We start from the raw sequence: 13,215 nt of genomic DNA on the forward strand, positions 1-13,215 counted from the left end.
TTCGCTGAATCCTGATTTTAATTGGGATAGTCAGAAGACAGCGGCCAAGGAACAGCCCCTCCAATGTTTACAGCAATTACAAGCGGTGCTGATGGAGTGCTGGAGGGCAGGGAGGTGGTCACTGAGCAACCCTGTGTTTGGGGGCGCAGTGCCCTCTAGTGGCCGCATCCGACTCTCAGAACGGTGCATCCTACCCAAGGACGTGTATGGGGTGTGCGGTAGGGGAGGGAGGGGGTGGACTTCCTGGGTATTTGGGGATTAAACGTAAGAGAAAAGGAATTTGATGGAGTCTTATTTCCCCTTGCAAATGTTACTCCATCGAAGGGGATTTTAATTTTCTGTCTCTCTGAGTTCTGTCTCGATTATGTTTCTCCTTAGGATGCATCTTATGGAAGTGTGTTGCTCATTCATTTTTTTACTATTTCATAGAAAAAAAAAATGGTACCACTACAAACTTTTTCAAGTAGCCAGGTGTGAGTTTTCCATACGTTTGTTTTCTGTGGTGCCAAAGTGGCCACGCAGAACTCATCACAGATTTTTCCTCTCTCAGAAGTCATTTTAGACTTGATATCACCACCTAGCGGTCATTTCGTGGGAACTCTTTCCCCGCCTCTGTTGAAGACTTTCTCACCGAGGAGGGCTGTGGGTGGGTTGATGAAATGCATCTGACCTGCAAGAGCCACAGGGCCCTCCAAGAGACCTGTAAGCTCTCTGGCATGGTTTGCACAGCAAAATTTTTTAAACTTTGTCTTGAAAAGGAGCACCATGTCTTTCCTGATCTTGTTTTTAAATTTCATTCACTTTCCCAAAAATGAAGGCCTGTTTTTTCTAGAAATCATATCAAGAATCCATTCACCTCATTTATCTCTGCCTGCCTGGTTCCTGTAACCTGTTGAAGATTGAGGCCTGGGTGAGGAGACTTCTGCTAGATTGTGCTCACTTTACAAATACTCCCAGCCGCAGGGTCGACTGAGTGGCATAAACCTGAATGTCAATCAGGATTGACAAGTGGTTCCGAGTGACTCTGGGGCTGGCTGGTGTGGGCTCCTGGGCCTCCCTGCTTGATAACATCATTCTCAGTTTTGGTGTGTGCAGTTATGTGCTCCTAGGAGCCCAGGAAAGGCTTTGGTTCAACTCTGGGTTTGCTATTAGATCAATTGCAAATGTGAAATAAATTATATCCCACGTTTATAGTCACTGAGTGAGTCCTTTGCTTTCATGTGCAGGAGTCCCATGCCACTGGAGCTTCTGGATGAAGATGCCTCAGCCTCATAATGAGGTTGTTCATCTGGGGAACAAGAGTGTTGATATGTCTCATGACATTTCCAAATGGGTTCACATTACATAGCAAACACGGGGGAGGAAAGCAGAGAGCTCCCCGGACCCCATGAGAGAGAACCCTATTAGAAAGTCAATGAGCTGTAGCTCACAGTGACCTTCTGGAATCCCTTTGCAAACCCTTCCAGCCATGCCCCCCAAATATCTGACCTATCAAGTACCACATTCCTGAGAGGTCCAAGATGCCCAGGATGAATGTTCTCTATCTGCCCCTGGCTTCTAAAAGCCTAGTGGTCTCCATGAAATTGTTTGATGTTCAAACCTGCAACTGTATCATAAAGACTTTGGAATCTCTTACAGAGCCCAGGGCTTTTGGTCAGTGTACTGTACTTCCATCTTCATCTAGCATGAATAAGTTAAATGGGAAATCACAAAGGCTTGGAAGACAAATACCAAGCAGTGCTTTCTTCTATAGGGAACAAAGTAGTATTTATTTTCAGGTAGGCATTTCTCATCTTTGAGAAAAATAAACCAAAATTAAACCAAGAATTTCTCTATCTTTCACTCATCATTCAAGGGCAATATAAATCCATCTCTCTGGATTGCACATCTTTATGAAAAAGCCCAAACTCCCTCCCACATCTTTAATATGTTGATGAATAATGAAGCAGAAAAATCCTCTTCCTCCCAAATGACCTGAGGGCTTTGGAATCTGACCAAACTGCATTCAAATCCTAGTGCTTACAGCAGACTAGCTGTGTGATCCTGAGGCTCTTGGCTTTGCTTCCTTCATCCATATAATGGGTGCAATGGTAGAACTCCTTGCAGAGAGTTCTCTTAAGGGTTAAAGGAGGTCCGGAACAGATCTCGCTTCATAGTTTAGGTAAACCTTACCTCTAGTTATACTTAAAACTGTTAGGATGATGATTGGACATCAATAGCCACTGTGTTATGTGCTTTAAAAACATGTTGCCGTTTATTCATCACACAATGCTAGAGGTAGTTACGATCAATATCTTCATTTTATGATGAAGATACTGAGTCTTAGAATAATCACTGTTGTTACTGTTTGTATTACTGACAATAGTTGTAGGTCCTGCACAGACACTGCAGATGCATCCCCCTGAGGGGATCGATCAGTGGAGCTGAGGATTCTCCAGAGGGAAACCACCTGATCTCACATTTGGAAGGCTCTCCAACTCTAATAGGTTCCTGGGAGGACGGGTTCCCTGCATTGAATAGGCCATCAGAATCACATCCTGTAACATGTCAGTGATTTTTTGTGACCTTCCTAGGATTTGATTCCAGCACTCAAGGGCCATGAGATCACGCAAGACCTTGCTCTTTTGCCTGCTTCATCATTCCTCTTCATTTTGTGTCTGGCAGGCAACTCCCCATCTGACGAGTCAGAGGAGCGGGAAAGAGACCCCAAGGTGCTGACATTCCCAGAATACATCGCCAGCCTGTCGGAGTCTGGCACCAAGCGCATGGCGGCTGGAGTCCGCATGGAATGCCAAAGCAAGGGACGATGCCCCTCATCCTGCCCCCTGTGTCATGTGACATCCAGCCCTGACACTCCTGCTGAGCCAGTTCTGCTGGAGGTGACCAGAGCAGCCCCCATCTATGAACTGGTGACCAATAACCAGACCCAGAGGGTAAGAGGCCTGGGACTCTTGACTCAGGGAAGTATCAGCAACAACAGAGGGTTTTCCAAATGGCCTGGGGACGTGACAGGGTATAGTTGAGCTCTGTGCTAGAATATGGATGGTGAGACTTTTTGTTTAGCTAATCCAGGCACATAATTTGCTTAGATTTGCATGTTTGCATATTAAATCAAATCAGCGCATCACAACACCCATGGTAATGACTCAGGAGTCACAACTCAGCATTTGTGTAGGTTCTTGAGCAACAAGGGCTGGAGAAAGAAGGTAGATCAGGAGACATGGCATTCCTAGTCACCAAAGTCATTTTTCAGGAAGCCTGGGGGACAGTCATGGGAAGAGGCTCTGCTGTCCTAACAGATCCCAGGCCTGAACTGGCTGCAATCGGGCTAGAAGGAGTGCTTCAGGCACAGGTCTCAAAGCGATGAGTCTGGTCTTAGTCTGGGGGTGGGGGGTGGGGATGGTTTCCTGCCCTTGGCTCACCATAAAAAACCACCTCCTTGCAAATCTTCTGCCTTATGTTATGCTGCTAGGTCATGACATTTCCCAGCCACTTCTCCTTTCCCTCTGTGGCTCCCTTTCCAAAGGTGCTATGAGAAAATGAATGGGCCCAAAAGGATAAGTTGGAGAAATGTGGCAGAGACAGTGGCTTAGCTCATTTCCTAGCTCTCTGATCTCCTCAAGGACAGAAAGAACAGAGTGGGTCACAGCACACACAACAGCAACGATGATGACGATGACAAGAATAAAAACACGAAAGCTCAGGGTGTGGGACTTCTAAGACTATAGGCAAAGGCGACCTTGAGGGACAAGACATAGTGAGAGCAGAGAGCTGCTTCCCTGCCCAAGAGCTGTGCCCATCCAGGCAGGGTGATAATTGCTTTCTCTTTCCTCTTTTAAGGGACACCTGGTGTGTCACAGTTGTTTCATAGGTGATGCTCAGACCAGCAAGGAGGGATTTTGCACGTGTGTGCTGCTCTCACCTTTCTGTTTCTGCCACTGATAGTTCACTGAGTGTTTTAAAACAAGGTTTCTCACGGGAACAAAAGGATAAATGGTTCCTTTGGCCTATGAATTCCTCTTCATTCTAGTAGAAGTGACTGGGGAGGAGGAGCTGTGGAAAAGAAACTAGGGGGCTGGCAAGGATGGTGAGAAGGATGGATTGGTGTCACCATGGAGACCCAAAGCTGTGGTGGCTTGAATCCAGTGCCCTTACCTCAGTGCTTGCCCCAGAAGAGCAGAGGTAGGGAGCACCTCATAGCACTGCCCTATGGGACAAGGCATGCAGATCTATGGAGTAGGGGAGAGCTGGGTGGGAGGAGAACAGAGACTCCCAGCTTCCTGCAGGAGCATCATGGGCAAAATGGGGAAGCTGAAGGAAATTTTGTGTTTAGCATCTCCCTGTCTGGAACTCCTACTTGCCAGACATTAGCCCTTCCCTGTCTCCCTGCACTGGTTTTAAGAGAGAACTTGGGAGAGATCATCCACCTGGCCATATTTGAACGTTTAATTTCTGAACATGTAGGCAAGGTGGCCCTGAGCTGCTTCAGTCACCATCCCACATTTCTTCTCTCTTATTCCTTAAACATATTCCATCTCCTCTGTTCATTCTCTCTGCTCCTCTGCTTTTCCTTCTTACTTCCTCTTTCTCACAAAGAGTGGAGATACAGAGTAAAGTAGTAAAGGAAGAGAAGTGTTAAGTCATGACACCAGTAATTCGGTATGTATTCTTACCTCTACTCCTCTGGTATGTCTGGGGCCAATTTTCTTTTTTTTTTTTTTTTAAGATTTTATTTATTTATTCATGAGAGACAGAGACAGAGAGAGAGAGAGAGAGAGAGAGAGGCAGAGACACAGGCAGAGGGAGAAGCAGGCTCCATGCAGGGAGCCCAACGCGGGACTTGATCCCGGGTCTCCAGGATCAGGCCCTGAGCTGAAGGCGGCGCTAAACCGCTGAGCCACCTGGGATGCCCTGGGACCAATTTTCTAACCTCTGTTGGCCTCCTTGGCCTCCTTCTATGGGACTAGATCATTTATGATGCCATATTTCAGTCTAGTGATTAGAAACAGTCTAGAAACCAGTAGGTCAAACCATAGAACCCACCAGGTGTCTCAAACCCAACAAACTTGAACTCACTATTTTCCACCCTAGACAGTTACCATTGTGTTTTAATCCCAGTGAATGAGATTCTTTTCTACCAAGTTGTCCAAGCCTGAGGCCAGATATGCTTCCCTAACTTTTCTTGTCACTCACTAACATCTATCTATCACCAGGAACACAGATACCTTGAATCCATCCTCCCAATACATCAGATCCTATTGCAGCAAGAAAATTCAGTAGCTCTGCAGAATCTGTTAAATGCAATCTAAAATCCTTAGTATATCATTATAAGGGCAGTTCATTGTCCAATTTGGTCCTCGCTTACCTGGTTAGGTTGCACTCTCTATATACTTTATATCCTATTCTCTAAATTTTAACCTCTGGTACCCCCTTAAACACAATATATTTTCTGTTGTACATCTGACCCTTCAGACTGTCACTCTCTCTCCCGGGAACAGCCTCTCCTACATTTCTGCCACTGGCAAACTCCTGCTGTTACAGTACTTCCAGTTTTCAACTCAAGCATCACCAGCTATGACAAACCCTTCCTTATTCTCCCAGGCCCACCCCTGTTCCTGCAGGTATCCCCCACTGTCTATGTCCCTACACCTTCTACAGCCCCTGCTATCATGAGTGCACACGTATCTGTTTACTTTTCTGTAGACTATGAGAAGCTCTCACTCTTCTATAGAATCCCAGTGCCTACCAGTAGTTGACACTCTGCTGAATAAATGAATGAAATAAATCAATGAAGGAATGAATGGGTGGATGAACTTGGCTTAAAGTTCAGCTACTTTCCTTAAAGCCAAATAATAACATAAATGGGAAAATCCTATTTCTTTTCTGGACTTGGGATTAAATCTAGTAACAAATGAGGATGCAATGCTTAACAATTGTAGATACCAAGAAAAATGTAATCTTTTTTCTCTTCCTGTCCAAAAGGGCTCCTTCTTGATTCTCCTCTTCTACCCTGTCCTACATTCTTCAGCTACCAATAGCCCAGGATTCAGGGAGTAGGAACTCATGGAATTGTGTTAATCAGAGGTGGAAAGTTAGAACTTTTGAAGAAATGTTTGTCATCGTAAGTGTTGGTCCTGGGATCCCTGGGTGGCGCAGCGGTTTGGCGCCTGCCTTTGGCCCAGGGCGCGGTCCTGGATATCTGGGATCGAGTCCCACATCAGGCTCCCGGTGCATGGAGCCTGCTCCTCCCTCTGCCTGTGTCTCTGCCTCTCTCTCTCTCACTGTGTGCCTATCATAAATAAATAAAAGTTAAGAAATGAATAAAAAAAAATAATAAGTGTTGGTCCTTACTCCTTTGGGTTGAAGATCGGATCATGTTGCTCCCCTCTTTAAAACACTTTAATGGCAGGGCACCTGGGTGGCTCAGTGGTTGAGCATCTGCCTTCTGTTCAGGGCACGATCTGGGACTAAGTCCCACATTGGGCTCCCCGCAGGGAGCCTGCTTCTCCCTCTACCTATGTCTCTGCCTCTCTCTGTGTGTCTCACATGAATAAGTAAATAAAATTTTTTTAAAAATAAATAAAACACTTTAATGGCTTTCCCCTGCCCTTAGAATGTGACACTGCCCCTTACCAGGCCCATTTGGCATCTGTAACAGGCTCCGCCCCCTCCCACCTGCGGAGCACCTTGCGCTCTTCACTTGGTCTCTTACAGCCTGAGGAGCCTTTTCTCAGTTGATTTTAGAGGTCAAGTTTCATCCAGGCTGAAGTCCTTTTAATACTAGTTTTTCTGCCTGGAACACTTCCCCATCTTCTGTGACCAGAGAACTCTTGATCTGTCCCTCCAAGTTCAGATAAAAACACACCTCCTCCAGGAGGCCTTTCCAAACCCCTCTGTGAGATTGCCCTCCTTTCTTGTCCCTCCTGTCCCATTTCACCCCTTTCCTTTGGAGCCCATACCACCAGTCCTAGTTATTTGTTCACTTATGTAACTTTGGTTTGTTCACTTATTTGTTATTTGGCTGCAAGAGTTATGTGGGCAGGGGCCGTATGTGTCTTACACATCACTGCATTCTTAATGCTTAGCCCAAGAAATAGGCCTGTATAGGTGTTTAGCTAGTGATTGATTGAAGACTACACGGGCAGCCACAGTTCCCTCTTTATTCTGTCTCTCTCAATGAAAAGTCTGTTTTCCTAGTTTAAAAAAAGTAGACTTTTTACTTGAATTTGGTTCAGTCAGGCAAAGCATGAAGTGAGGAAGTGACCTAATCCCTTTGACTCTTAAATCCAGTTTATCAAACCAAGTTTATCTAATTTGCCCCAGGTCACATGGTGGCAATTGGCAGAGCCTAAGTCCTCACCCAGGACACACTGCTCTAGAGCACAGTTCGCAGCCCAAATGAATGCCTCACTCTTTCTACCTTCTACCAGGAAAGGGAGGCCTCACACACAATCACAACCCAAGGCAGATCTGTACAGATATTGTACTTGAGGTACAAGGCATGCTGAAGTAGTGCTGGGCAGGGTGCAGAGGGCAAGAGAGGATACCAGAGAGGCATTTGAGAAAGGCCAAGTGCCACAGGGCAGAGGGAAGAGACGTCGGGGCAGTTGGTGGTAAAGAGGTTATGGTTGTAAGGGCCTCAGATGTGGGTTGACAGAGGGAGAAGGAGGGAGAAGTAAGACTTGCTTCCAAGGTGACAGCCCTCAACCACAGGGGTGAACTGTTACATTGAGAGAGAACGGTGCCCAAGAGGTCCTCCGAGGTCTAGCTTCCCAGAAATGGTCTCCTGGGGTAGGAATCTTAGATCAGAAAATGGTGAAGCAGTGCCACAGCCTATTGGCTGGGCATTATCTAGGACCAAGCAAAGCTTTGATTTTGTCTCTTGCCTGTGGTGATTCAGGCCCTGGCTTCCGGACACTCACTCTTTCCTCTGTCCTCTTTTGCAGCTCTTACAGGAGGCCACCATGAGCTCCCTCTGGTGCTCAGGGACCGGAGATGTCATCGAGGACTGGTGTCGATGTGACTCCACCGCTTTTGGAGCTGATGGACTCCCCACCTGTGCGCCCCTCCCGCAGCCGGTGTATGATTCCCCTTCTCTGCCTCTCATTCGTGTGCACACCTCCACTTGATTCTTCTGCAAAATATATTACTGAGTGTCCAGTCATTGCAAAGCAGTAGGCTCGGTGCTAGGTAATAGGAAGAAAAGCATGAGGCAGTGCCTGGCCTCAGCGAGCTTTCAATCTCAGGGGAGGTAGGCACACAGAGTGTAATAGTAGAAGACATGGTCTGCTAAGAGTTAGAAGAGACATTTCAGTCAAGTGTGAAAGGGAATGGTCAAGTCTGAATTTGGGGAATGGTGAAGGCTTCACAAAAGAAATGGCACATGAATTTCTCCTTGAAGGTGAAGAGGGTAGGACAGCATGGCCAGAAGATCAGAGGGGTAAAGTGACGTTGCAGTGGAGAAAGTGAGAGATCTGCAGTGAGACTCTGCTAGGCCAACAACACATTTCCTGGGTGGCAATACTGTGTGGAGCCATCCAGGACCGTTACCACTTCCATTTAAGAAACAAAGAAATGCGTTCAGACTGAATGACCTTCCCAAGGTCATCAAGCAGGAAGCAGAGCCACCACTGCTAAGAAGCCATGATCTCAGGCATGATAATGTGGAGAAGACACAACAGAGAGATGACTTTAGGTAGAACCAACAGGGAGTTATGGGTAACTGCTGGTGTAGTAGAACCAACAGGGGGTTATGGGTAACTGCTGGTGTGGGTAACTTCTCTACACAAGAAGTAGAGAATGGACCTATGACTTCTGCCCTAGTAGCTGGGAAGATAAATAGGCCACAGCTGAGAAAAGAAGCATCAGAGGATATACAGATTGGAGGGAGAGGCTATGTTCAGTTGGACCTATCTTGGAGACATAGCAGGGCAGTCCTACTGAGACATTCAGTGGTCAGAGGGAAAGATGGTCTGGAAGATAGATACTAGAGATAAGAAGACTTAAATCAACCCCAAAGAAATAAGAAATGGAACCACAGCTATGAGAAAGAATATTCCCAACTAAGTATCAACTCGGAAGAAGAGTGGGTCAGAGGTGCACATTAGGGGCCCTCTGCATTTGAGGGGTGAACAGAGTACAAAGACTGCTAAGATGGTTCAGGATGAACATGTCCAATTCCCTTGCCCTCAAGGGAAGGCTGAAAAGAGCTGGCCAGATTCCTGTAAATCCTGACAGTTAAGGCCTGAGCAGGAACCCCGTTAGCCTCTACTATAGCATCTGCCCTGGGAATGAAGCACAGACATATGGTGTCTAATAAAGAGTGCTGGCAGGAACAGCTGGAATGGCATGGCCCCATGGGTTGGCAAGGCAAAGAAAGCCCAAAGGGAGGATCAGGATCTGTGGGAGTAAGAGGGTTGAGTCAGCAGGAGGACACCAGCAAGTGAGAAACTGGTCCTATGGATGCTGCCCTCGAATTTGTTGCAAGGAAGTATGGGTAGGCATCAAAGAGCCAGAGGTCAGCAGGAAGAGAACGGAGAAAGATGAGAACACAACAGTAGCTATCAGCACAAACAAGCATCTTCTCTTGTCTACATGCTCTCTCTCTATTGGATAGTTTTAGATACACCAGCACTTGGCTTCTTGCTCTTTACAGCCATGACTTGGACCTCTTGAGTGAAAAGAGAATCAAGTTCATTATCAGTAAAAGTCCTTTCTTTTGGTATAAAGGGAGCCAATAAGAGCAGATGGTGCTTCTAGATGGATTCACCAACTAAGAAAACTACCTGCATTTTGTCACACTGAAGCCACTAAATAGTTATCATCGGGTGGACACAAGATCCAACCATTGGTAGCCTAGGGCTGATTTACTTTCTATATGTCATTGCTAAAGATCATTGCTATATGTCATTGCTAAAGATCAAATTGGGCTAAATTTCCATAAGCAGGAACATCTATTAAGGACTTCACTTGTCAATTTTAATCACTCCTTTTAGTAGCAGACCTTCGTTTCTTAAATGTTTATTGGTAATTGGACATAGAAGTGCTCTCTGGTTTTACACGAGGCCCTGTAAATCATGCATGTTTCTCAGTAGAGGCCGGCTTTAGTCCACATTTTCACAGAATCTGACTTCTCAGAAAGGCTTAGTTACTTACTTAAGCTTCCTAATGCTTTTTTCTTCAAAATAGCACTCTGCATATGACTCTAATTAATGAATTTGTCAATATCCGCACTGTTTTGGGTCTAATCCATCTTTAATGTCATATGCAAACTATGCACTCCTTCATAGTAAGCCACTAAAGAGCATGTGTTTTGTATTATTTTCCCACTGGTTGAATTCCTTGCTATTGCTCCCACAGCCTCCCGTGATTTCTTCTTAAAGTCCTTATCACACATTATTATAATTATGTGTATAATTGCATGTTTGTCTGTTGAGCACTCCATAAAAGAAAGGACTGGAGCTGGCTTGTGCACCACTGCGTCTTTAGCACCAAGCACGTTCTTATGAGTAATAGGTGCTTAACAAACATTTGCTGAATTGAAATCGACCATTGCTTTGGTGTGCTCCATCTGTAGTACCTGTCACAGTGAGACCAGCGACAGGCAGCTGTGAACTGAGTAGAGACCAGAGGACAGTGACTTTGAGAGGTGGTGAGATATGGGGACCAAGGATGAGGGTGAATGGCAGGGACATGTGTGATGGAGGGAGACTGGAGTCAGCAGGAAGGAGCTGGGAAAATCCCCAGAAGTCCGTGGTCTAGAAAGAAACTGGCAACTGGAAGCCAGTAAGAAACCTGAGATACACATATGAAGTCACAACAAGGCAGCAAATTGAAACCACTTGAACCATTAGGGGATCCATACCACTGAATGTCAATAATGTTTATTGAATCTCTGCAAGATACAAGGAGGTATGAGATGGCAAGGCAAAAAAGTGGTCAGAAGGGACAATTTGTGTGGAAGGAGACTATGAGTTGGAAAAATCAAAGAAAGACTGGAGTCAGGAATTAGGGTATTCAAAGAAACCCAAAAGCAAAGAAAGAAACCAAAATCAGAGCCTGAGTTTGTAGACACAGGACATCACCCTGAGGAGAACTTGACATGTGGTCAACTTTCTCTTGCCCAGTGCAGCCCCCCATGAGCATAGCCTCAAACCAAGTCTGCTGCAAGGCCCAGCCAGCAGAAAGTGTCAGGAAGGAAATATGTTAGTACCCGTAGCAAGAGGGAAAGCCAGGGTTCCCCCCACAGAGCAGATCCTGGCAATGCTATGGAAACTGAGCTGATCTTGGCCTTGTTGATATAGGGCTTTCCCAGAAACCATCTCAGTAAGCTTTGGCATGAGCTTTATAGGCACATTCTCCTATTCTCGAGAGCAAATCCAGAAGTTTACATTTCCAAGCCCTGTAAAGGGCCACCCTGAATGCTGTATCCATTGACCCTATATGATGTAGGTGTTCATTCATCTTTGATTCACCTACTTTTTTGTTTATTCGCAAACATCTGTTGAGTTCCTGATATGTAACAGGCACTTAGAGTAATAAAGTATAGATTCCAGGGGTCTTCAAGAACTGTTCCTCTCTAGTGAAGGAGACAGGCACTCAGAGAGATCATTGTAGTGACTGGTGAAGAAAGGTTAGAAGGAGGACTCGAATGGAAAGCATTTGAGAAGGCGACCGGTATCAGAAGAGCATCAAAGAACTAACATGGTCTCCATGTCTTGTTTCTCCCTTTCTTGCACTCAGGCTGAGACTCTCCACGGTCCATGAGCCCAGCAGCACTCTGGTAGTCCTGGAGTGGGAACACTCAGAGCCTCCAATTGGGGTGCAGATTGTAGATTACCTCATCCGCCAAGAAAAGGTCACTGACAGGATGGACCACTCCAAAGTGGAGACAGGTGAGCATCTCTGACTTCATGAGCTCATCTTAACCCATTGGTAAAAAGAAAAGAGAAATGCCCTGCCTCCTGGCCTTTACTCCAGGCCTCCAGCATCCCAGGGCAGTGGAGGAGGAGCCAGGGACAATCACGAACAGCCATCTTGTCCATTTAAGAGTTTTTGCATGGTGAGCGTCTGACAAAAGTCTTGTTTTGATTTTGTTTTTCTTTTTGTTTATTAAAGAGGTGTCCATTTCATTGCCTCTAGGCACACTCACAAAGAAACAACAATAGAGTACACTAGTTATCCTAGCCCACAATTAGGAAACAATTCTGTGCTAACCACTGCCATGATTACAGAAAAAAAAAAAAATTCCTTTGCTAATAGCCCCCCTCCGGGCAAAAGCATGTGCAAACAGATGTGCTTACCCCGTGTCTTGTCCTAAAGCAAACTCTGCATTGCCAGGTCCAGCTAGAAGAGGGAAGTCTTCAAGAAGTGGAAACCCCCCATGAAAAATGTTCCATGCCTTAGTATTTTGCTGCCTACATGTAGGGAAAGGTCAACATAAATCATCCCTAAAACCTACGCATGAGTGTGGTCCGCCACAGGATGGTGGCATCCACAGTCTGATGCAGGGTAAATAAGCTCTACTGAAATGATGAGCGAGGCTGGGAGATGTACGCACGGCCTTCAGGCAGGGAGAGCTGTCTCCTGCTTCCTCCGAGGCCCTTTCCCAGATGCACACAGGTACTGCAAAGGGCTGGCAGTGACCACTGCCCGCAGCAGCTGCTCCCTGCCCTTGCCAAGAACATTTCACAAAAGAACTCACAGATGTGGTGTGTACATCTTGCTGTAGTTGTTTCTGAACTCACTCTGGACAAATGGCCCTAAATTGATTAAACATGAAACAGAGAAGACAATTCTTTGTAGGTCTTTTTTCTCTACCAGGAATTTGAGATGACTGGGGATGAAGCGGCACTGATGTTAAGTTCTCATTGAACTGATGCCATCTCCTCATTGTTTGGCCAGCGCTGTTTCTCACGGCCTTTTCCATTCCTTCCCCCTGGGCAGAAACGGTGCTGAGCTTTGTGGACGACATCATCTCTGGAGCAAAGTCGCCTTGTGCCATGCCCTCTCAGGTGCCAGACAAGCAGCTCACCACCATCTCTCTGATCATCCGATGTCTGGAACCGGACACCATCTACATGTGAGTGACACACACCTGCCTGGCTATTCCATATCTTGACCCTCCAAAGGCTCTGAGCTCCTTCCTTTTTTGTTGCCTGAGTTCCCTTCAGAAACTCGGAAACATCTTTTGAGTTTCTCAAGTCCTATCCTGAT

The 13,215-nt window shown here is 46.1% G+C and overlaps 1 protein-coding gene across 5 annotated transcripts in view; it reads left to right on the plus strand.

The window, feature by feature from the left end:
- The window catches only part of ASTN1 (astrotactin 1), a 299,150-nt gene that overhangs the window by 261,601 nt on the left and 24,334 nt on the right, over positions 1–13,215 (plus strand). For all 5 annotated transcript variants that reach the window (XM_035719430.2, XM_035719429.2, XM_025430211.3 and 2 more), the window contains exons 17-20: positions 2,665–2,933; positions 7,947–8,080; positions 11,743–11,894; positions 12,946–13,081. In XM_035719430.2, coding sequence (XP_035575323.2) covers positions 2,665–2,933; positions 7,947–8,080; positions 11,743–11,894; positions 12,946–13,081 — 691 coding nt within the window. The remainder of the gene's footprint in view (positions 1–2,664; positions 2,934–7,946; positions 8,081–11,742; positions 11,895–12,945; positions 13,082–13,215) is intronic.

The sequence above is a fragment of the Canis lupus genome, chromosome 7, assembly GCF_003254725.2.
Source record: "Canis lupus dingo isolate Sandy chromosome 7, ASM325472v2, whole genome shotgun sequence".
NCBI classification, from domain to species: domain Eukaryota; kingdom Metazoa; phylum Chordata; class Mammalia; order Carnivora; family Canidae; genus Canis; species Canis lupus.